The 26,265-nt window shown below is 41.2% G+C and overlaps 1 protein-coding gene across 2 annotated transcripts in view; it reads left to right on the top strand.

The window, feature by feature from the left end:
* Positions 1-21,524: 21,524 nt before the first annotated feature.
* LOC147456033 (uncharacterized) overlaps positions 21,525-26,265 on the top strand; it is a 28,252-nt gene continuing 23,511 nt past the window's right edge. The window contains exon 1 of one of the 2 annotated variants that reach the window (XM_086514608.1): positions 21,525-21,590. In XM_086514608.1, the coding sequence (XP_086370734.1) occupies positions 21,540-21,590 (51 nt within the window). In that variant the 5' untranslated portion in view covers positions 21,525-21,539. Of the gene's footprint in view, positions 21,591-22,644; positions 22,973-26,265 lie in introns of those variants that run through there. The other variant, XM_086514607.1, reaches the window with a different exon arrangement.

The following is a 26,265-nucleotide window of genomic DNA, read 5'->3' as shown; positions in this document are numbered from 1 at the left end:
TTCATGTGTGCCTTCCTAGCCTTCCAAGTGTTTTGTTGGCTCTTTTGTTCATAACTAGGCGCATTTGTTTTGGGTTCCTCAATTATCGATTCTTCCCTTGCTTTTTGAGCTTGCACTCTTGTGATAACCTGTATAGGTATCACCATTTCATTTTTAGAACCACTACTTGATGGCATTGCCCTCAGAATATTTAACGTTGTTTTCATCGTTTTATTTGGGGTTTTTGGGCAATGACTGATCAAATGAGTAATTTCTCAATCTAAACAGTATACATTCACTCTAATGATCTCTGTATGAGGACGATCTTTCATAAGGTGGTCACCACCACACTTGTAGCACGGTCCTAAAGGTTGGCGTGGTGCTCCTGGATCCACTCTCTGTTGATAGGCAGGTCTTTGTCCTGCTAGCCCACCATTGGCTATGAACAACAATGTGAGTTCATCCAAACTGTATCTACCTTCTCGTACAGCATGAGCTACTGTCAGTGGTCCAACATTCCCAATCATGCTCCAAGGTTCCAGTGCTTTCGGCTCTTTGGGTGGATAGTATGTTGAACTAGCCCCACATTCACTTGGCTCTTCATAATACACAGGCACATGCACTAAGGTTTTTTCCTCCGATTCCTCTATAGTGGGTGCATACCTAATTCCCATCGGTCTCGTTCCTGGTAGAGGTGGTCGTTGCCCCAAAAATCGTTGTGAAGTTCAACCCCTATTGGTCCTGGAAAATTTCCTACTATATACCTAGCATTGGTGGTACCTGAGGAGGTGCTACTTGGGCTGGTGCGGCATACTGTTGCTCTCTCACATATCCCTTGTTGTAGTAACACTCTTTCGTAGCATGATTCGTCCATTTTTTTCTCAATGGCATACCACTTAGGTTGCTTAGACTATGGCTTTGCAAATGAGCTTATCCTTTTGAGCACTTCCTCAATAAGTCTCTCTTGATTTATCGTTACCTCGCTCTTTTGTGCCGACTTTGTAGAGTTAGCTCCACTATGCTATGACAATGAGTCATCATCTAAGTCTTTGTGATAGCCTTCCTTGTAGACATCACAATTATCTACTAGATATAGAGCCTCCTTGGTCAACTCGTTCTCAGAGTTGAGCTCTTCTTCATATGCAAATGCTTCTGAAGATCCGCATTTCTAAGTCCTTGGATAAATATCAACATGAGTCGGGATTGAGTTGGTAACTCTTCCATAGGGCAATACTTCACGTAGCGTTTCAACCTTAAGGATACTTTTCTAATAAATTCTCCCTCTTTTTGCTTAAACTTATGAATTTGCAAGACCGTATTATGAGCTATCCCTCTTTGAGAGAATTCCTCAATAAACTTGTCAAATACCTCCTCCATCGACTCGAAATCTCTATGTTCAACAGAGTCGAACTAGGTGGCGGCATCCTCCTCTAGAGTTAACCCAAATCCTATGAACTGTGTGGGAAAGTCTAGTACTTCCTCAGCCCTAATGACACGCACAAAGGCTGCCACATGATCCCTTGGATCCCTATTTCCAAAATATTTCTTGTTAACCCATTTTTGGACTTAAGAAGTTCCGATCCTTTGGTGATCTATCATTCCAAACATATGATCCTCTACTCCTCCTCTATGAGCCCTTCTAGCTTAGGATATGGTACATGTTTCTCCCCTAGTGTTGCTCCCAATCCATAATTTGTGATTGTTCTAGCAGGTGATTGTTCTTCTACTCTGCTTCTTTCGTCTTGTTCTCATTCTCGATGTGGTGCTTCAATCCTAGTCAAATTCAACATTCTTGTTCTACTCTTATCTTGGTATTGCTGATGGAGTGGTGGTTTTGGTGGTGCTTCTAGCCCTACCCTGGCTTGATATCCACCCACTTTCGTGTTCACGTCTGGTGTTGCAAACTATCCAAGCCATGTTTGAAATGATAGTGTCGATGTTTATGAGTTTTGAGGATTAGGCAATGGTTGTTTAGTTGATTGTGATGTAGTGGCGTAATCATTTTAGAAGGGATTTGTAGACTCTCTTGGGGTTTCTATGGGATTTTGCTATCCTACCAAAGCATGTGCCATTAGTTTAGGCGTTACCACTCTCCCTATATCATATGGGTGAATTGGCTCGTATTCTCGGCATGTTTAAGGGTTTTCGAGAGGTGCTACCCCCCATGGTCCCTTACTGTTGGAAACCTCCAAGTTGTTTGTTAGCTATCCACTGATATGATCCTTCAGAAGAGGTGTCAGTATTGTTTCCTTCTTCTATGATTGGAGCTAGAGGATCTATCATTGCTTGGTTTACACTCTGTTCTGTTGCATTAAGCTAACTTGATCTCCTTCCACTCTTTGATCTCTTTGAAGACACCTACTAGATCTCAAATTCATCAAATTCTTCACACAAACAACTATCAACCCAAACCTCTTACCTTAGAAGTCTGCTTGCAATTGCTCTTTTGTCTTGAGTTTCTTCCAAGCCGCTTTCTCAACTTGTAAAGTACCTTGCACTGCCAACTGATCACTGACTTGCAAGATCCTTAGTTCTAGTTGTCTGTACAAAACTTTAGACTCTGCAAATCTTTGTCAAATAAGTAATTCTCACTTACTACTATCTATAAAGACATGACCCTTTTATGAGTTCCAAGCCCTGATCTGATACGACAAATGGAATGCTAGGATCACATGGAAGACTTCTAGACCAATAAATTCTCAATCTGAGCACTACATTGGCCTATAGACATCATATGGGTATGATGTCTAAATTCTCTAAACTGACTCAAACTTGAATCATGTACTCTCCTTGATGTGCTTTGTCCAAATTTAGGCTTACTTTGAAGTTCTAATCCTTGTAAGTAGGTCAATCTCTCCTATGTAGTCCTTGGTCACTGCCAGCTTCTCCAGGAGGTTAAGTAAACCAAAAATGATCCAAATTGGGTGAAACTTGGTCCTTAAGCTTGCTTTGGGGTGTTAAGCACCCTGGTGAGCTCTGTTGTTAGTCTTGGTCTCTAAAAATTCCCATGAGACATCATATGCGTATGATGTCTATATGGTCAAAATAAAGTTGAATTCACTCCAGAGCTCCTCCACTACACAAACAACTTAATGCAACTTTCAAAATGCAATTTCAACACCTTTTGTGCTAGGTATAGTCACCCAAAAAGAGTAAAACTCTCTCAATACTCAATTTATATGCCCAAATGAGATGAAACTAGGTGTATGTGCTCTACACAATATGCAGACCATGGGTATCAAGTCAAAAGTTCAGGTTGACTGCCAGATTTCTACTTCAGACATCATATGCGTATGATGTCTGCTGATGAATTTTTTGCTATATTTCATCCACAAGCAACCACAAGTCTTCAGCAGTGCTTCCCAAGCACTTTTACCAATTTTCCATGCAAAAATATGCACAAAATCACAAGTTTCCTACTTTTTCCATTTTCCACACACGGCTTTTATCTTTTGGGGACCAAATGTTGGTCAAAACTTTAGTCTCAATGTGTACTAAGGGTAAATCACCCCTTTAGAACACTCTGGTGCATTTTATTTTGCCAAACTTAATCTCCTGCTAGGCCATACGCGTATGATGTCTACTGATGCAAAATTGTAATTTTCTCATCTTGATCTCTTGCATATGTGTTCTTTTATGCCCAACAACACTTACACATGCACAATTGTCCTTTGAAACTTGTTTATTGCATGTTATCCCTAAAAATCTACTTTTCAGAGATCAGAATTGCAAACAAGCATACAAGCATACAAGCAATTAACACGATCACAATCACATGTCCTATCTACAACTAGGCCTACTTATCATATGGGGTTTTTCGATTGTGGATAGGAAAACACACAGACTAGTAAACACTTTTGTGCCACCACAACCACTCAAAAACAAACAAATATACCAAGCTAATTAAAACTATCTACCACGAAAGACCTAGACGAGACACATGCTCCCTAGAACCTCTCTAAGATCTCAAGAGTCCAAGTCCCTGATCCTACCTAAAGTAAAATAACAAGACTCTAACAAACTAGAGGAACTTTTACCTCATAAGACTATTCTAAGGTCACCTACCTAGGGCTCTCATCCCCGACAGCGACGCCAATGTTTCCGGGTAGATACACTGCTTGCAGTTACTAGCAAAGTGAGAACTAGGCCAACAAACAAGATGTCAACCAAGGACGGAGCTTGACTCGTAGGCACATGGAAACAAATAGATGGGTGTCAATCACCCACTCAACCTTCTAGAGACAATCACTACCAAGGGAAATCAACTCAAAGCGCACTATGTGTACGCAACCACTACCTTACTCACACCGCTTATGCTCTCCGAAACATAACCTAACGTTGTCGAATCGTCATGAAACTCAATGAGTAACCTCTACACACGTAGAGGACACTACCCTAAGGTCTCTAACCCAATTTACTACATGCAAACACTTGGTGCAAAAAACACGTATGAACAGACGAAAAATTACACTTCACCAATTCTCAACGTACTTAGGCATAAAGTGTAGTTTTGTCATGATAAATAATATTTAATTCTCCTAAATGATTTTCTCATGTTAAACTGGTCATTTAATATGGGGAAGTTCAAGGGGAGAAAAAGCTAGAATATTGGTTAAGCTGGCAAACCGGCCACAGTAGGGATCCAAAGGGGGGGCCATCTGCAAAAGAGCAATGTGCAACAATGGGCTTCAAAGACCCAAGGTTCAGCCCATTAAGACTTCCAGACTGCTAAGGTTCCAAAATTCAAAGGTTATGTCCAAATGGTCAAGCTTAGTGGAATTGGATACTTATGTGATGACCAAAAAGTCTTCGAGTGGTCCTAGATGGATGGGGGCGAACCTTTTTAGTAGGAGATGAAAGAGAAACACACACACACACACACACACACACACACACACACACACACACACACACACACTCATGCAAGCGGGTGCAAGCCCCTTTATACAAAGGGCATAGTGGACACATATCAGCTCCCTAGCCCAATTGCCCACAAGGTGCACTCAAATCCTATTGGATGGCCATAGAGGTGGACCAATGAGAATTAGGCTAGAATAAATCTAGTTTAATTCATTCAAAAATACTTGATAAAAGAACCAATAAGAATTAAGCTCTCTAGAAGACTATTGAACAGTCTCCCAAGGGGTCCAATGAGCATTCATCAACCCAATGGTTTGCTTGATTCCTACTGGCCAAAAGACAAAGGGGTCCAATGAGAGTTTAGTTGCATTATTTAATTACCTAAAGCTCTCACAAAAGGGGAAAGGGGACACATGTCACAAGGCTATCACTTATGCTTCTCAATTAAGATTGGCTAAGCTTTGCAGGGTCCAATGGGGTGCCATCAAGAGTAAATTGCAAGAGGGGTCGACCAAGAGAGAGAGAGAGAGGGGGGGACTGATTTTGGCAAGGTATTATCACACACACACTCACACTATCTCATGTGTGAAGCAAGAAGACTCTCTCTCTCTCCTTCTCAAGCTTTAATGGAAAGCTCATAATCTACTCCAAGCTTGTGAGAAGGGAGGCCTACACCAATAACTCTTGGCTTTGTGATGCAAATCCAACCAATAGCCAAGCTTCAATGCATGTTCATCTCCTCTACCATGCTAATTACTAAGTTATGCTAAGCTTTTATGAGTGATTATGTGAGGAGATATACTTCTTTCTCGTAAGACTACTCCTTCTTCCTCTCAATCTACTCTCATACCCCACTAGCTCTCACCATCTTCGAAGGTGTGTGAGGTCTTGGATCTGAGTCTGTGAGGGAATTGATGTTGTGTTTTATAAGTGTGTGCATAGTGCTTGAAGCTTCCATCTTCATTGCACCATCAAGTTATTAAAGGAACAAAAAGTATTGTATTGTAAAATGTCTCCCTTGATGGGGGAAACCTATAATACAAAGCCTTTTGGAGGGGGGACCGGCTACATGTAAATCCGGTCCTCAATTGTTGTCAACATCTTAATTTCTCTCTCTTTTGAAGTATTGTTCATGCCTATCTAACTAGGTGTTATGCTTTTTGTTGCTCTCTCCATCCAAGCACTCTTGCTATGCTCATTACGAATCTATTCTAATGAAATGCTCCCTATGTCTATGCTATTTTTCGCTACACACAAGTTACTAGACCATTAAATGTTACATTGGTATCAGAGCACAAGGTTTCTCTTTTCTTGCTCAAGAAGGGAGGTCCTCAAGCTAGCTATTAATGGTTGGTATTATTAATTGCACTTGAGTAAGTAGAATAGGGATTTTTCAGCCGTGCAGTGCGCCTTCCTTCGTGTAGATAACGGGGAATCACTTTCGAGAGCTATGGTCTTAATAGTGGAGTCCTACGGGGCTTGCCTACCGCTTAACCACTATTGAGCTATTAGAATCTTGACGGGAGCCAGTACTATTTTGGTGTTGAAAGACCCTCTCTTCTATTCCTTGCAATTAATGATATTTGAGCCACAGGTATAGTAGCTTGAGTGCTTTTCTAAAGGGGTAAAGAGGAGCAACAACTAGGGCTTGAAGTTCCAAAGTACACCTAAAAATAGTACACCTAAAACTTGTTAGAATGGTTGACAATAGTAAAGAGAGTGAATTTAATGTTGATAGCTTTGATTTTGCTAATGAGCAGGCTACTAATGATGCCCCTATGCTTGTTAACTACCTTGTTTCTAGGCTTCAACAAGCCATGGGCAATCCATCCCTCCAAAGTGAAGTGCAACGGCAACTATGTGCTCATGGGATTCTCCAAACTCCCCACCATGACAAGAGAGTACCTAGGAAGCCTCCTTGCGAGACTTCCAAAAGAGGCCTCTCTCCAATTTGAGAAGAAGAAGAGGATTCATACGAAGGGCTCAAAAATTTACTTCTTGATGACGCATCTCCTTCCCAAAGGAGAACTCAAGAGCCCCCACCAAAGGAACGAGAAAGAAGTGAGTCTCTTGCCACCTCGGCGGAGATGGCTCCACGAAGACGACAGGCAAAATGCTCTCCATCACCTCCTAAACAGAGAAGACCATCACACACCTCTCCACACCATAATTCAAAGAGGGATGACAGAAAACAAGAGAAGAAAAAGGCAAGAAAGAGGTCAACCTCTTCTCCATGTTCTTCATCATCTTCCTCTTATAAAGAAAGTGATGGTGCAGACAAAGAGGAACAAGGCAAGAAAAAGGCAAGAAATAGATCACCCTCTTCTCCATCTTCCTCAAACTCTTCATCTTCTGAAGAAAGCAATGGTGCAACTTTTGAACCATCAAAAAGAAGAGGCCATAGGAAATCCTATGCTGCGTGGAAGAGGTCGTCCAAGCTCAAGAACTTCAAAAGAGGGAGGAAAGAACATCTCTTTCCTTACCTACGATGGCACCTTTGGTGCTATGGACAAAGTCTTGGCTTTCATCCAACAATCCGATGCGGCGTTTGGAGATGAGGGCTTCACGGAGTCCTCTAAGCTACACCATGTACCTATGCATTTTCAAAAGTTCGCCAGGCAATGGCGGTCTAGCCTACGGGCAAACGGTGAAGCTCCACAAACATGGAAAGCTTTAAGAGCTTCAATCATGAAGCAGTTTTTGGCCACCGATGCCAAAGACAAAGTACTCACCGAATGACAAAGCTTGAAGCTCTCTCCCTACGAATCCATTCACAAATATGTAGACAAGTTTTGGGACTTATCTCAAAGCCATTGCCTTCAAAAAGATGGATCTTGGAGAGCAAAAACAACAATTTTATGTGGGCTTAACAAAAGATATGGCAGAGTATGTCAACTCCCAAAGGCCACGCACCATATCTGCAGTTATACACCATACTATGGTGGCTTCACGAATCAATTTCCAAACGGGGGCTAAGAGAAATCTTAAGCCAACAGAAAACAAGGGTTCCAATGAGCCTAAGGGGAAGGACAATGTCCAAAAGTCTCCTAAGTGCAATTCTAATAACAACAAAGCTAAGGAGAAGGGAGTTTACAGGTAAAAACAAACTCTCTCCTGAAGAGCTTGAGCATTATCGCAAGGATAACCGTTGTTTCAAATGCGGCGAGCAAGGGCATGCTACCATGCTTGCCCCCAAAAGAACACCCGCCATGAGCCTCCTAGAGCTACCTTGGTTGAAATCCAAGAAGAGGAAGCTCACCACAAAGGATCTCCTCTATGCCATGCTTGGGAAAGGTAAGAGAACATGATGCTTTTATTCTCTTTGACCCTGGTTCTACTCACAATTTCATGTCCACAGAGTTGGCCACCAAGCTAGGCATCCAAGCCTATGAGATGGGAGATGTCCTACCGCCGATGGTGCTTTCAAGGGGCAAGAAGCTTCAGTCACTCCCTTAATCGGGAAATTGAGGCTCCATGTCCAACGCAACGTGAACAAAGAGGACTTCTTTATCTCTCCTCTCAAGCACGAGGATGTAATCCTAGGGGCACCATGGTTTGATCGCATGGCTGCCAATGTTAAATTCCTTGAAAGGAAAATCTACTTTAGGTTTAAGAAAAAAGATATGTACATAGATGCTAAGGAGTTGGGTAACACCATACCCATTGTACATATGCAATCTTTCAATAAGTCAATAAAGAGCTCTATTTCTGTGTACATGATGAGATTCTAAAATGAACCTAATGCTTTAGCAAAAGAGAATATAAACAATCACAAAGAATTAGAGTTATCCAAGTTTCTCAACGGATTTCAAGATGTTTTTATTGACGACATCCCTTGTGAACTACCTCCTAAACGAGGCAATGATGACCATGCAATTGAACTTCTTCCAGGAAGTTCACCGCCTAATAAACCTCCTTATAGAGTTTCTCAAGCTCAACAAGGGGAGATTATGCGGCAAGTGCATGAGTTGGTTGAGAAGGGCATGGTTAGGCCTAGCTCATCTCCATTTTGCTCACAAGTGTTATTAGTGCAAAAGAAAGACGGCACATATCGTATGTGTGTCGACTATAGAGCACTAAATAGGATCACTATCAAAAATAGGTTTCCTGTTCCACAGGTAGAAGACCTATTTGATAAGCTGCAAAGGTCGACCTACTTCAGTAGGATTGACCTAAAAAGTGGCTACCATCAAATAAGGATAGTTGATCAAGACATTGTAAAGACCACATTTTGCACTACGTTTAGTCTTTACGAATACATTGTCATGCCTTTTGGCTTGACCAATGCACCAGCCACATTCAACCACTTGATGGAGAAGCTATTCAAGACTCACCAAACCTTTACTGGAGTGTTCTTTGATGATATTATCATCTACTCTAATTCACTAGGCGAACACAAGAAACACCTCCAGGTAATATCTCAAGTCTTAAGAGAGAATAAACTTTATGTCAATCGAAAGAAAAGTGAGTTTTTCTTACAAGAGATTCAGTATTTAGGTCACATTATCTCTCAAGATAGCATGCAAATGGATCCATCAAAGATAGAGGTAATAAAAGGATGGCCTAATCCAAGGAATCTTCATGAATTAAGAAGCTTTATAGGTATGTGTGCATACTATAGATGCTTCATAGAAAAGTTATCACTAATAGCAAGACCATTACATGACCTAACAAAGAAAAATGTCAGGTATACATGGTCTGCCAAGGAGAACAATGCTTTCAAAAAGCTTAAAGAAAAGCTTATCTCTCAACCTGTGCTTACCCTGCTGGCTCTCTCAAAGCCATTTGAGGTCCAATGTGACGCTTGTGGTGATTGCCTTGAAGTTGTTTTTCTCCAAGAAGCGCATGCCATAGCCTACGAAAGTCAAAGGCTCGACCCTGTTGAGCAAGCTCTAGGCATATATGAAAAGGAACTCCTCGCAGTTCTACATGCCTTAGACTCATGGAAGCACTATTTATTGGGGACTCCTTTCATTCTGTGGGGACGGATCATCAAATCCTTAAGTACTTCATGACGCAGACCAAGCTCTCTGACAAACAAATGAGGTGGGCAAATTTCCTTTTGCAATTTCATTTTCATATTGCTCATATTGCTGGCAAGCATAATCAAGTAGCCGATGCACTCTCAAGACAGCCGAGAGTGAATGCGGTTTCCAAAGCAACTCGCAATGATCTATCTTCTATGATAGATGAGTACGCTATTGATCCCGATTTTAGAGATTTGATTTCAGCCCTTGCACTAGGAAAGAGGAACCATTTAATTTACAAGATGGTTATCTTCTCTATGGCAATAGACTATGCGTTGCTAACTCACTACGTGATAAAGTAATGTATGAATCTCATGCTCCTCCTTATGCGGGGCATAGAGGGATTCACTCTACCCTAAAAGGGATTGAAACATATTTCTATTGGCCTACCATGAAAGCAAACATACAAGAATATGTTTCTAAATGTGTGGTATGCCAAAAGACCAAGTTTGATAGAGGGAAGCAACCAGGATTGCTTCAACCTTTGCCAATACCTAATTCACCATGGGAGAGCATATCCATGGATTTAATCTTTGGATTGCCTAAGTCTATCCATGGGAATATGGGAATATGGACGATAGTAGACAGGTTCAGCAAACAAGCTCATTTTATACCTGTCAAAAAGACTATCAAAGCCCATCAAATGGCAACCCTCTTCATATCACAAATCTTCAAGTACCATGGCTTGCCAATGTCCATAGTGTCAGATAGAGATCCTAGAATGACCAGTAATTTCTGGAAGGGTCTCTTTGAGAATTTAGGGACAAGGCTAAACTTCTCTTTGGCCTATCACCCGCAAACGGATGGCCAAAGTGAAATAGCTAACCTAACAATTCTTGATCTACTAAAAGCCTACGTAACAAAAGTAGATCAAAGGTCCCAAGGGGAGAAGTACTTACCCTTAGTGGAGTATGCCTACAATAACACTGTACATTCTTCCACAGGAAAAGCAACCTTCGAGGTAATTGAGGGAAGATCAAAAAGTCCCCTGCTACTTAAGGTACACGGGAAGATCTTTGCTGCAGATGAGTATAGCCAAGACCTACAAGAATCTTTCCAAAATATTAAGGATGCTATCTCTATCTCACAGCAAAGGAAAAAGGATGTTGCTGATAAGCACAGAAGAGCCTAAGCCTTTAAAGAAAATGATTGTGTCTTGCTTAAATTTCCCAAGGCTCGATTAAGGCACACCACGGGCAAGAATCCTACGGGACACTTAGAGTACTATGCTAAGTTAGCAAAAAGGTACTATGGTCCCTTCCAGATTCTTCGACCAATCAATGAGATGGCTTATCAACTTAAGTTGCCCATCCATTGTCTCATACACAATGCTTTCCATGTGAGTCTACTAAAGCCTTACAAAGGAGATCCACCTCAAGAACCAACTATTGAAGACCCACCAGAGATCGAGGACCAAGAAGAGGTGTTGCAGCCCGAGTCCATTCTCCGACATAAAGACAAGGTATTAAGAGGCAGTAAGACTATCTGACGGTATCTTATTAAGTTTAAGAATTATCCTTTTGAAGATGCTAGATGGATGCAAGGCATACAATTAAAGGATAACCTAAACCTTGTAAATGCTTACAAAGCTTCCCTAGAGTAAGCAAATGTACAAATATTTAAAATGAACAAAGTTTTTGTCTTATAAGACTCTCTTTTTCTTTATTGTGCACAAATGTTAAGTAGTATGCATGCTTAGAATCAAGTTTGTGGAGATGACGTCTTCCAAACACCAAGTAGAGCTTGTCACTCTACTATGGAAGATTGATAGGACTAATGTGCAGACATGCTTGCGGCAGCTTAGGCTCTCAAGCACCAAATGGATTAGTCATCCATTTTGGAACGATGTCGTAGGGTAAGATAGGGATCCTCTACCCGCTGGAAAAAGGACTAATGAATGGGCTTTATCTTCTCTACCCCATAGTCGAGGACGACTATGATTTCAAGAGAGAGGTAATGTCATAATAACTAATATCTAATTCTCCTAAATGATTTTCTCATGTTAAACTCATAATCTAATATGGGAAAGTGCAAGGGGAGAAAAAGCTAGAATATTGGTTAAGCTGGCAGACCGGCCACATTAGGGATCAAAAGGAGGGAAAATAGGGATTCAAAGGGGGGGCCATTTGCAAAAGAGCAATGTGCAACAATGGGCTTCAAAGACCCTAAGGTTCAACCCATTAAGACTTCCAAAATGCTAAGGTTCCAAAATTCAAAGGTTATGTCCAAATGGTCAAGCTTAGTGGAATTGGATACTTATGTGATGACCAAAAAGTCTTCGAGTGGTCCTAGAAGCCCCTTTACACAAAGGGCATAGTGGACACATGTCAGCTCCCTAGCCCAATTGCCCACAAGGTGCACTCAAATCCTATTGGATGGCCATAGAGGTGGACCAATGAGACGTAGGCTAGAGTAAATCTAGTTTAATTCATTTAAAAACACTTGATAAAAGAACGAATAAGAATTAAGCTCTCTAGAAGACTATTGGACAGTCTCCCAAGGGGTCCAATGAGCATTCAGTAGCCCAATGGCTTGCCTGATTCCTATTGGCCAGAAGGCAAAGGGGTCCAATGAGAGTTTAGTTGCATTATTTGATTACCTAAAGCAATCTACTCTCGTACCCCGCTAGCTCTCACCATCTTCGAAGGTATGTGAGGTCTTGGGTCTGAGACCGTGAGGGATTTGATGTTGTGTTTTATAAGTGCGTGTATGGTGCTTGAATCTTCCATCTTCATTGCACCATCAAGTTATTGAAGGAACAAAAAGTATTGTATTGTAAAATGTCTCCCTTGATGGGGGAAACCTATAATACAAAGCCTTTTGGAGGGGGGACCGGCTCCATGTAAATCCGGTCCTTAACTATTGTCAATAGCTTAATTTCTTTCTCTTTTGAAGTATTGTTCAACCTATCTAACTAGGTGTTATGCTTTTTGGTTCTCTCTCCACTATGCTCATTAGGAATCTATTCTAATGAAATGCTCACTATGTCTATGCTATTTTCTGCTATACACAAGTTACTAGGCCATTAAGTATTACAAGTTTAACTCTTCGTGAATGTAATGACATAAAGAAATCACAAAATTAATACACGGCTAGAGAGAAAACTCGCTTTGAAGCTCGTGGGAGAGCTCTTTGTGATGAGACCGGAATCGTACAAGCTTGGCGTCGAAGCGTAGCCCTCGTTGTTGCTAACATGATGATGTAAGCGCCTTCGCAACGTAGCTTCCGTAGTGCATGTAGAGAGTAGAAGAAGACCTCACGCACTCTCTCACACAAAATACACAGTCACATCATGCTTAGTTGCGCTCAAAAGATGATTAATTCAAAAGTTGTCCTTAGGGTTACAAAAATTTGCTTCGAGGTACTAACTCATCAAACTTACCTCCTACTTTCTACCATGGGTTTAACTCATCCGCATATTTACTAAGTTACAATCTTGAGAGTCAATTGAGTCCCAAAAAATATTTACAATTGAGTTTGTCAAATTAAATAATACAAAAATGGTGTAGCTTTCCTGGGTTCAGCTGTCAACAAGCGTCAAAACTTTGCTATTGAGCTTCGCCACACTGAAAGGTTTTCCCCTTGGCTTCCAGTTGGTCCGTCATTGGAACAACAATATGAGCATAGTTTTTAACAAACCTTCAATAAAAACCTGCAAATTTCAAGAAAATTTTTAACTCTTCCAAGTTTTTAGGAGAAGGCCACCTTCAAATGGCATCCAATATGGATTGATCCATGTGTAGCCTATCAATTGAAATAACATGCCCTAAGTAATGAATTTCCTGCTTAAGAAAATCACACTTTTGAATCTTTGGCATATAACTTATTTTCTTGTAATAATTCAAACACCTGCTTCAGATGTTGTAAGTGCTCTTCCTCAGAGGCACTATACACGAGAAGGTCATCGCAAGAAAAACTATAAAAAACTTGCCCAAATATGGTTTCAAGACATTGTACATAAGGATCATGAAAGTTGCGAGTGCATTGGTTAACCCAAAGGGCATAACCAAAAACTCATAGTGTCCAAATCTGTTTCTGTAGGTAGTAAACCTACACCCATAGTTGTTGCTTCTTCAAACATCAATAGGTGTAAGAAGTCTAGTGATAAAGGCAAGAAGAATTTCAAATGTCATTATTGTAGGACAATTGATCATTGCATAAAACATTGCTCTAAGCTTAAGGCTAACAAGGCTTGGAAGAAGGAGGCAAGTGTAGCCATTGTGGATGTTTCTACTAATGTAGATTTGGGACACATCGTGTAAGATACAAAATGGGCTTCTAATGTGCAATGTCAACATTACCCATATGTTCATGATGCATGTAATGCAGAATCTATGGATCATGTGTGGTACTTTGACAGTGGTGAAACTAAGCACATTATGTCTCATCGTATTTTTTTTACTTCTCTTGAGACTATTTGTACAGGAAATATTGTCACATGTGCCCATAATGCCTCTGATGTAGTTCAAGGAATCGAGAAGATTGTGCTTAGTACTACACGTGGCAACTTTTTCACGCTTTTGGATGCTTTGTATGCATTGAGGATCAAAAGATTCTTGTCAATATTACCCATCTGTTCATGATGCATGTAATTCAGAATCTGTGGATCATGTGTGGCACTTTGACAGTGGTGCAACTAAGCACATTACGTCTCATCATAATTTTTTTAGTTCTCTTGAGACTATTCGTATAGGAAATATTGTCACATGTGCCGACAATGCCTCTTATCCGATTCAAGGAATCGGTAAGATTGTGCTTACTACTACATGTGGCAACTTTTTCACACTTTTGGATGCTTTATATGCATTGAGGACCAATAAGAATCTTTTGTCTGTGTTTGCACTTATAAAACTTGGTTTAATAGTCAAGTTTGTGGATGACATATGTACTACGCATAATCTTGATTCAACATACATAGTTTTTTATTCAAAGGATATTTTAAGATGAAACTTTGGCATGCTCGCTTTGGCCATCTAAATTTCACCAGTTTTCTTTGTTTGTAAAAATATAATATGTTTGCTTCTAAAATTCCACCAACTTGTTTTGTTTGTAGAAATCTAATATGGTTTCTTCATCGCCCCCTTTTGGAGGCACTATTGAAACATGTATGTAAATGCTATATATTTGGGCAAAATGTGATGTTCTAAGTTTCCGGGGATGGTTTTGTGCGGGCTACTTGCAAATTGTAACATGTCCACAATGATGTTTGTGACCTCCAATGCACACACTTTCTTTTGCAAGTCATTTGTGCTTTGTGACTTTCATTGATGATTATGATATATGATACGTGGTTGCCTCGATTCACTTGTGAGAGTATGAATGTTAGTCCTACTGTGGAGTCTTACATGATGGCAAGCGTGTTTTTTCAAGCAACAAAAAAAACGAGCGAGCCCCTTAATAAATTTATTTGTGAATTACAGACATTTTCAAAAGTGATAAGGAAAAAGAGACAAAACAAGTGTGATAACATTGTGATAAGTGGTCATAGACTATGATAAAGACAATTCAAGAGATATAGCAAACCACAAATACAGACCAAAAGAGCCCTACACAAAAATCAATGTATATTAAGTCACATGACAATGTATTTTCAAACATTATAGTACACAAGAGCTATAGAGCACAAGATATTGCAAAATAGACTACCATCCCAAATCATCTCATCATTGTTTATGGCTGCACATAATTTAACTTGAGTCACACTCATCATCAATAAACAGATGCCACCTTCAAGGCATATCTTTCAAGAAATCATCATATAGTGAGTCCGACATCATGCGGATCATATCTGCCTAAAGGTATATTTGCAATGCACTTCATCCAAACAAAATACACAACATACACTTCAAGAGAACATGGCTGCCATGCTCACAACTTGAAATGTACAGACACTTAAAAGTGGTAATAGCAATGCATGTCAATGAATTATAGAATGAAATAAAACATAAGAAGAAGATATCCAACAAAACAATGGAAGTATAATAGCCTACTCAAAACAAGTACAAATCTACGCAACTCTCAAGTGATAGATAGAGACGATTTATTTTTCTCTTGTAAACTAGCAATATCTCGGTGTAGTACATCTCCACGGTGAAGCTAGGGGGGATATCAATCTCTTGAGGAAAATCAATGTAGTTAACAAGGACCTTGCTAGATCTATCTAAGATTCTATCTCTTGCAACCAACTTTGAGAACAACACTTCTATTTGTAGGCAACACCTTTATTTGCTTATTATTGATTACTTGTCAATGGGGTTTCTTTTGACACGTGTGTACTAAAACAATAAAATCTATTTTCTTTTAATGTAACACTATCTGGCATTTGATATGAGACCATAAGCACATGCATATGGAATAAGTCTGCATAAAGACACACCTAGACACTCAAAGCAACTAAAGACCTTGTTGTCTTTAGGATGTCCTCATCTTTGTCCACATTTAAGTGGCTATCATCCCCCTCATCCACACATGGAGCCACCTCAGGAACTATGTGAACAGGGACAAGCTCCAAAGTAGCTTTTTGACTGGCCGTCATTGGAACTTCATCCATTAAACCCAACTCAGTGTTTGTACCCTGACTCTCATCTACATGATTATCAAAATCATCAAAACATGTGGAAACAGATGCAAAGAGGATCATCAGTCAAGGAAGCCCTTCCCCAAGAACCATGGAACCACGATCAGCTGCTAGACTACATAATTAAATGCCCTCATTGTTACATAATGTGATTTTTATGTGTGTGAGACATACACTTTCATTTGGCAAATAATGTGAATGCATTTATATGAATGTATTAATAATCGATGGATGTATTAAACTTGAGAGAAACTGGATTACATATGGAGAAGTCGAATAGCTGTCGAAACATATTTGTGGCATAGTGTTTATGTTAGTATTTTTGTCATTGAGGTAATTATAATTTTAATTGATGGGGCTTCTATTGATGTCGTACCATAATTGTAGTGGGGCATGGATCCATTATTGAGGTTATTATAATTATAATGGTTGTAACCATGCTTCACATAGTTGTAGGTGCATTTGAATGGATGATGTTGGAGGATATGGCTACCAAACTATGAGGAAGGTTTGCTATAGTTGTAATTGCTGCTATGGTAGCTCGTCGGACTATAAGTACTCCCATCATCTGCGTCATATGATGAATGATTCTGGAACTTGTTAAATGCTTCTTGCCAAAATTATGCCCCTTTTCCTCTATTCCTCATAGCTTTCATAACTTTCCTCCTATCCACATATCCGAGTACTGTCACTTTGTTGATTCTTATGTCAATCTCAACACTATCTACACTTTATGAAAACAAAAGCATCTTAGTTTATTTTAATACAAAAGTGATCCAATTTACCAAGGAGCCGGTTTTGTTAAAAAAAACAAAAAAGCTACCATAGTACTGCGTGGATCCGTCAATGGTGCTAGAACCTGTCCGCACCGCCGTGGAATGGTTTGGACTAGTTTCACCAAGGACACACCTGGCTTTGTATAGCTTGTTGGAGACAATTTTAAAATTAAAAAAAAACAAATTTTTTGCTTTGAATAGCGTGCAGATGAGCTGAGTGGGTGTCTCAAATATTTCTAGAAGTGTGAATCTGGAAAGATATCCAATCCCGACTGAAAAGGAAAATATTTATACTGCCAGATGGCGGCGAGGGTGACAATACTGCATGAGAGGCCAAGAGCGCATCTGAGCAACGCGAGTGTGCAAGCATCAGGCGGGGGTTTGTATTTGTATGTTGAAGGCGTTGCATTGTAGGCATCATTCTGGTGGTGCTAGGATGGTTAGCGGGAGATATGGCTCGCTAGGTTGACTGGTGAAGTTTCGAGTTCATGTCCCGCTCGCGCATAGCTGGTTTTAGTCTTCATCGGCATCGACCGTGAGGAAGATCAAGAGGGGATCTGCCAAGATTCTAGATAATGAAATGAGGAGCGAGTAGTAAGCATCCATAGTATGTAGTATGTATTGGGGTTTGTATAGCATGTTGAACCCTGCTAGAACCAGTCCGCGCCAGCGCGAACTGGTTTCAATAGGTTTCACACGGTAGAGACAAAGTGGAGTGGGGTGGGGCTAAGCCATCATCATGAGCTATTATGGACACAGCCCACACTGCATCTGCAGTACATGATAACTTGGCAGCCAAATTAACTATGTGTGATCTCTCAGGACTCTACAATCAACAACTCACAGCTCCCCGTCTTTGACCCTCGGCTCCAGAACGCGTGAGGTATACTCTCCTTTTGTATCCCAGCTCCTTTGTTGGTGATGCGCGTAATGATGACACTAGTGACAATGCAGCATCCCTACCGTGCAGGCATAGCTCAAGCCTAAGCTCCACCATTCTGTCGTGCGTAGCTCAAGCCTGAACTGCTTCCACCCTTGTCATTCTACTTCCACCCTCGTCACTATCATTCTCTTTTGCACCCGGTGGAAAGCGGCTTCCTAGAAATGCAGTTGCCAAAAACGACCTCAGTTTTGGGGCTCAAGCTTTAAGTAGTGATTGACATTGACATCGGAGTTTTAACTTTTGTTCATTCTTTTCTTACTGACGCTATGGCTCCGCTCCAAAAGAAAATCTAGGAAATTAGAGAAAACTTCATCTCTCATGATTCCCATGGTGATCATGTGAGGAATCCCAGTCCTCTCAAAGCTACCTCGGCCATCCTTGCAACCGTGTACCCGTTCATGCAAAGAATTTTGACACAGAGAAAGCACCGGTTCATGCTAGTTAGAAATATTGAAAAGGATGTGGAAGATTAAATACCAAGGTAAACCATGCAAGTTGGGCTTCAGAATGGGAAAAAACAATGTGCATGATGATGTAGAGGCCCATATCCATGTGCCTTGTAAGAAAAAAGGTAATAGTACTGTTTGATGGCTTATCTACACCATTCGTCGAAAAATCCAGCGATAAAGTAAGAGAGCTCGTACAAGCCATTCTCGCGTTCAAGGTTCAGCAAGTCTCTCCCAATGTCTCACTCTCCCAAAGAAGACAAAAACACACACACATTCATATCTCTCTCTCTCTCTCTCTCTAGGTGCACCTGCATGTACAATAGGTACATTAAAGTTGCAATTTGCAAGCTCAGAAAGAGTTAAAGAAAGCTAGCTGCTCATCCAGATGGCTCCCTCGATGTTGACTATTGTCGCCAGCCTGCAAGAAAAAACACTTGGCTTACAACTAAAAAAGAACATGTCCATTAGCCTTAAAAAAGCACAAGATAGGTTTGTATGAAGCGACATGTGCATATATGGATTTACCTACATTGCAAAGTGTGGTACAATGTGTACTTAAAAGGAACTCACACATGCACTTGACCAATTGTGGTAGATTTGGCTACAAAGTTTATGAGCCAGCGGGTAGTAGGTGGCTTGGGAAAGAAGCTTATAAACGTGGCTCACTATTCTTTGCATGAGATGCGTATGCCAAGTCTAGAAATGAACAGAGAATCTGTGAGGGAGAAAAGTGCTCGAAGATCTAGACCAATACTAGTGGAAACTGGGGAAATATTGGAGGAGGACAACAACCACATGCTTGAGTATACTGCAATCCCAAGAGAGGTTGGTGTATTTGGGAGTGGTTAGCATGAAGCTTGCACTTTGCAGCATAAGGTAAAGGGGCCAGTAAGAAGCAGGCCACCGGAACTGAGCTGGGTCAACCCCCAATAAAGAGTACTCTTCATGATTTAGAAGCACGACGTTCCTAGATGGGTAGTGGTGACGCGTCGTTCTTGGATTTGCAAGGGAGCGGGCTCGATCCTTGTTGTCTCCTTTTGCTTCTTTTACCCCCAAGGTCTACCTTCTTAATGGTGCCCCTTTTTTTCACATAGAAAAATTATTTCCTGCTCTCATTTCTTCTACCTGCCATGGTTGGTGCTGTGCCTACTGCTGTGAGCTCTCTGAGTCACTAGCTCTTGATCACACCACTTCTTGCTCAATTTCATTTTGTAGGCATAAAAAGCACCGAGTGCCAAGTTAGGTGCCTCTCTACTGGCCCCTTTACCCTATGTGACCTAAGATACTTGTGCCCCAAATAGTGTGGGAAATTAGGCATATAGAGCCTGGAAGGAAAATGACATGCTTTGATGTTCTTGTAGAGGAAAATGTCCGTGTTGTGGTAGCTTCATAAATGAGATGGAAGCAACTATGAGACATGGAATCCCTGCATCGTGCTTTTGGGGTAGGCAGAACTATCCCGCTAAGAGATCCAATCCAAGAGGTTTGGTTGAGGGTTTTGTATGGTTATGCAATAGTAGTAATACTCATAGTCGGAATATGGATGCCATGATTTCCTAGAACTTGGGTAGTGGTAGAGGGCACTAACGTGTAGCCATCCAAGATTGAAATGTTAGAGCACAATGGGTTTGTTCTTAAAGACATTGATGCAAGCATAAAGTGCAGTCGCAATGTCAAAGTTGGTGGAACTGTACCGAGTGTGTTTCGCCCCAAGGTCAGGGACATTAAGCTTGTTAGATGGAGATCAAAGCTAGCGAGAGATTTTCAAGGTAATACTGGTCCCCATCACATCACATGTGTTCCATGTGAGTACAACTAGGTCATTGGAGAAAGGAGTTACTTATGTTGTCACCCTTGCAAAATTCCCTTGTTGCACATGTGAGTATTTCCAAAGGTGGTACAACAAACATGCTACATTTGTTCCTTACAAACACATCTGCTTTGTATTCTTTTGCATCCTTGGTTTGAACTTTGTTGCCCATGAGTTTGTGCATCATGTGACACTAACAAAGGTGGAGTTGTTCCAAGCCTTGGTAGGTACCCGAGTGGCCTCATAGACTTGTTGGTGGAATTTTGTTAGCTCTAACCTTTTTTGGTGTTTTGGATGCATCCACAATTAAGCGCTTTATATGTAATTATGTGACTTGTTAGGGCCTCAACATGTAAGAAGTTTGAGATTTTGAAGCCTCAGCTGCTTTGTGGTAATTTTAGATGTATGACCCTTTTGTGTTGAGATTATGGGTGGTTGAATCTTGCATGACATGATTATTTTCTTCAATATACCTTACGCTTGCATCATTTGTCACGGGTGTTGCTCATATTTGCTCATAAATTGACTTTGCTTGGTTTTTTTTGCTCATTGATTGGAAACCCTAGTCCTAATGAGGCACATGTGTAGCCTATGCAAGTTTCAAATGACATTATAAATGAGCCATTTTTTAGGTGCAAATTTAAAAGACATATTTTTTATGAGGATATGTAGGGTTGAAAATGACTAGGCTAGAAGTATGCCAAGATGGCTAGTGCAAACCTTGTGTGACAGTAATTAGGTGCACCTATGTTTAGTCGTACTTGTTTAGGTTTTTAGCATGTCTTTTAGAAGTATGCCAAGAGTGAAAACCTTGTGTGACAGTAATTAGGTGCACCTTTGTCTAGTCGTACCCGCCTAGGTTTTTAGCATGTCTTTTATGCATTAGATTGTTATGTTTTGGATGTGTCTTCTATATATGATGAGGAATAGTCTTTGACATTTGATGAAGCACAAAATTTAGAAAATTGGGTGGTTGAAATGCAATCCAAGTATGATGCTATTATGAAAGAATGGCACATGGTCTTTGTGTGACTTACCTTCTCACAAAAAAGACATTGAGAGAACAAGGTTTTTGGCTCTCGACTTAGGAAACTACCCCTACACACAAGCTTGCTTGGATGTCAACCTCATCAAAATGCATTCTGCTGGCTACCAAGGTGTTCATTGAGGTATGAGCCCAACCTCTCCTTTTGCACAGTGGTCCAAAAACATCTCTGCAAGGAGTTATAGGTCCTTTTGCTTCGATGTTGTCGCCATCTCCATATTTTGCATGGTGTCAACTTCGTTTTGTTTCAATGTTCACACTTTTTAAAAAAAAAAGTGGTCCCAAAAGTGAGCTCTATTTTTAAAGAGGCAATAAACCATAGAGTTTGCCACTATCCTGCTAAAATCTCTTGTCAGTGACCTTTGAAGCCGCACTCAAACCAGAAGTGATACCCCCAAGCCTTGGATTACATACAAGCTGATAACTAGAGATTTTTTTTTTCATATTTTTGGAAGTTAATGTAACAAATACACAAACATTCAAAAATTCGACCGAGTTCTCGATTTAAAAAAAACTTTTGGCCAGTGTTGTAAGGGTATTCCTTGCTGATATGATGCCCACTTTTATGATTGAGCAATTTGTTGTGCTTACGCCAATTACTTGAGATCATTCGGAAAGGGGAAAAATTCACTGATGACATGGACGCAAACGCATTTCGGCACTAGCAAGTTCCATCTTTTTTAGCCCATAATTATATACATTTTTCGTGCTTACTATTTTTGAGCAATTATTGAATCTGCAATAAAATTTGGCAAATGAGTGCACTAGAGCCATCGAATTGGAAAGCACTCTCATGCATGCACCAAAAGAAGAAGAAAAAGAATGAAATCAGATGCAAAGTCTTTTTAAAAAGATTTTGACGGTACCAAACAGTGTTTAAAAAAACCCGGGGTCTAGTATATTTTAAACGGCTGAAATTATAAAATCCCGGTTAGATTTTGAGGTTGCCTATAAGAAAACCGGCAAATTTACACAAATTTTAGTGTAATTACCGGCAAAAGCTTCAAATTTTGACCTAAAAACCGGGAGAATTTCAAGTTTCCCCTTATTTTGATCGGTTAGGAAAAATGTATTTTTCTAGCCCTGGTACTGCCATAGTATTTGCATTTTAGGTTGAATTTTGAAGCATTTTTCGGTATTTAAACTTGAAAAAGTTTTTTTCAAAGCCGGCGTTGAAAATACACCACACTAAACCCAGGCTTGAGGTTCAAGAGTCACTGTCGAAGTCCTGCTCTACTGGGAGGGTTGGGGCAGCTCATGCTGACTGCAAGCTGCAAGAATATCCACAGGTTGCTAGGGCGTCCTTTTGTGGGTGCTTTCTCAAGAGCTCGAGCCTGCTCTTCTTCCATGGCAGAGGAAGCTCCCGTGGGCAAGCGTCCAAAACCTCCGCTCAGTATTGGCACTCACAATGGAACTTTTCATTGTGACGAGGCCCTTGGTTGCTTCCTCCTCAGACTCACCCCGCGATTTCGAGATGCTCATATTGTCAGGACACGAGATCCTCAGGTACTTCATTAGTCCATGCTTGCTCGCGTGCGCGAGAGAGAGAGAGAGAGAGAGAGAGAGAGAGAGAGAGAGAGAGAGAGAGAGAGAGAGAGAGAGAGAGAGAGAGAGAGAGAGAACTTCTTCAAAAGGTGAAAATGGCTTATGTGTATACAACTTGGACAACATCCGCTTTACTCGTAAATGATTTCTATCTTCACCAACCTACTTGCACAATGAAGAGTTATCCTACACACACACACACACACACACACACACACACACACACACACGTGCGCTCTCTCGTGGAGGCATATACACTTTTTTTCCAAGAGCACCCAGAGTGGGTGGAGCCCTTCAAGAAGGCTCTTAGAAGACCTCAAAGTGTTGAAGTAAAATGTTCTCATATGGAAACAATCACAAAGAGACTTAAGAAGCTGAGTACGAAAGTTGAGAAATTGTAGCTTCTACGATAAGCTTGCTAAAGATTATTGCGTGTATGATAATAGCCCAAAGGACCAAGCACCGTATCCAAGCAGGGATGCAACTGAACTTTAGTGGTGGTGGATTCAATTGACCAAAAATCTAAACGAGCTATTCTAAAGCTGACCCCAAAATTGTGTAGGATTGATGACGTGGTAGCGGTACGGACATCTGTGAATCGTGTTGATGACTCGGTAGGCTGCACGGATGCCTGCGTTCTACGTTGATGACATGGAAGGCCATACGGATTTTCGCAAAACGCGTTGGCAGCTTTAGTGCTAGCTTTTGGAATCAGATGCTTTTGGGGTTAGTGCTTTTGGGGCTCTGCTTTTAGGCATCCCTTGTACTGTTTACAAGGAATCATTGGGGCTTCACTCTGCAGAGCATCTGGACGCAGAGTATGAGAGCAAAGAACCCTCGGGAGTTGTACTATTGCGATTCGTAATAATAAAGAAATGCCGAAAGAGGCGCCGATCGTTGGGGCTAGTGCATTCGGGTGCAGAACTCCGCCATGCCATGTCGACTCTCTCTTTCATAAAGTTCAGTGATTTTGCAATTTCTGTTCGTGTGTTGCTATTGGTTTCTTGCTTGGAGTGTCCAAGCGTGTAAGAATGGTATCAGAGCTCAGAAAGATTCTTCTTCTTCGGAGGATCTGAGCAGTCAAGATTTTGTTTGTCAAGAAATCTTCGTGTCCCTACCGTGGACTTATTAGCCTGTCACGTGCGCACTTCACTTGCGCTACGTGGACATGCTTATGCTACAGTCTAGCATGAGTCTTAGCTTAGGACCTAGCTTGGCACCTTTGTGAGCCTCTAGCAAGGCATGCATGTCCAAGCCGGTCATAGCTGTATACCCTCTCTTGCACAGGACAACATTTTAGCATGTAGGCAATTTGCCGCGTGTGAACCACCTCTTATCATGCTATTTTTTAATAACTCATTTTCAGCCTATTATTGGCCTGGTCGTGGGGCTGCCTTTGTCCCTGCTCGACCCAGCCTTATGCATCTATACATGCAGGCCATTGGACACTAGGAGAAGCAGAAGGCAACAGTAGCAGAGGAACTTGTAGACTTGGAATCACAGGCAAGCACCTAGCGTTTTCAGCCTCTTTTCACTAGTGTTTTCAGCCCTTCATGATCAGCATTTTTCAGCCAGAACAGCCAGCGTTTTCAGCTTGGAGCGCTAGCAGATTTCAGCCTAGCCTTGTCATTGGTTGGAGTTCCTAGCCATCGACATCGCTAGCAGTACCGACATTCAGCCATAGCGTCGTCGTCGTCATCGTCGTCGGCACAACACCCCAGTACCTAGTACCCCTTGTGCCTTGGCTCGGCATAAGGATCCACATAACCCATCAAGAGCCTCGTCGTCGTCGTCATCGTCGTCGACATAGAACCATCAAGACCTCGTCGTCGCCGTCATCGTTGTCAACATAGATCCATAGAACCTCGTCGTCGACATAGATCCATAGAACCTCGTGGTCGACATAGACCCATAAGTACCTCGTCGTCGACATAGACCCATCAGTACCTTGTTGTCGTCGTCGTCGTCATCGTCCTCGTCCTCGTCCTTGTCGACATAGACCCATCAATACCTCGTCATCATCGTCGACATAGACCCATCAGTACCTCGTCGTCATCATTGCTGTACCCCAATATCAACAGAACCCCAATACCCAGCATCAGTAGCATCAGTACCCATTAGCATCAACATCTCAACATTTAGTCATTGTATGAGCATTGTGCAAGAATAAAGAAAGTATTTGCTGTGGTAACAGAGCAAGGGGGACCCGTGAGGGTTTGGGACTCGACATTCGGTGTCGTCTCTTTTCTCTCTCTCTCTCTCTCTCTCTCTTTTCGTTCATTTTAGTTTAGTTCTTTCAAGTGAAGTAAAGTGTCCCTTGTGTTTGTGTGAAGTACTAGATCCGAGCTAAATCCTTAACACTTTCGCTGCACCTGACATAGCCACTGCCACCCTTAGTCCTTCGGGCATTGGGCGCGCTCCTGTCTTCATCGCCTCTTAAGGGGCCTAAACCATAAGGAGCCCAAGATCCGGCACGGAAACTGAAAGAAAGAATGAAGAATTGGGCAAATTTTTGGCAGGGAAGTTTGCGAGCGGAGTACAAATGTCAACTTGCCAACTGCAAGTTGACATGTGTGCGAAAAGATTGATCAAGTACTCCAGAGACCCGAAATTTGCGAAACACGTGAAGAATTACCCGATGGATGAGATTCACTTGAGATAGCATGAGGCCATTGATTCTCCTCTTAGGTTGAGAAGAAAGCAGAAAAGCTGAAACTGTACTCGTAGAATGAGCTGGACAGAGCTCTTGACAGGAAGATAAACCAGTTAATGAACGACTTGAAGCTCTCCATGGCGGTGCTCCATGTGCAGTCCATGCCTTTAGTTATGATTGCAAACGACTTTCAATAATCCAATGAAATTAAGTTTTAATTTTTTTAAAAGCAAGGGTGGATTCCCACAAAAGAAACTATGAAGATCGAATTTTGACACCCCCTTCTTTGACTGCTCTTGAGCGGCCTTCTTCTCGAACACAATCTTAGGGTGCCATACAATCGGACATAGCGGCGACAGTCTACCTTCATGAGCATCTCCTTTCCCGATAAAGACTAAGATCTCTCGCATTAGGTTGATATCAAAAACTGCCTAGGAGTTTATACCCAACTATTTATAGAGTGAGACATTGATCATGAGGCAAACTTGCTTTATTACAAATATTCACAAAAGACTACAACTGGACCACAGTTGTCCAATCCCATTTATCTATTTCTCTCAAATTATTTATGGCCATGACCTTTCGCTGCCTGATGTCGACT

Source organism: Adiantum capillus-veneris, chromosome 6 (assembly GCF_014529385.1).
Source record: "Adiantum capillus-veneris isolate H3 chromosome 6, ASM1452938v2, whole genome shotgun sequence".
Taxonomy (NCBI): Eukaryota; Viridiplantae; Streptophyta; class Polypodiopsida; order Polypodiales; family Pteridaceae; genus Adiantum; species Adiantum capillus-veneris.
Note: the sequence above shows the minus strand (reverse complement) of the source record. Positions and strands in the feature narration are given on the sequence as shown.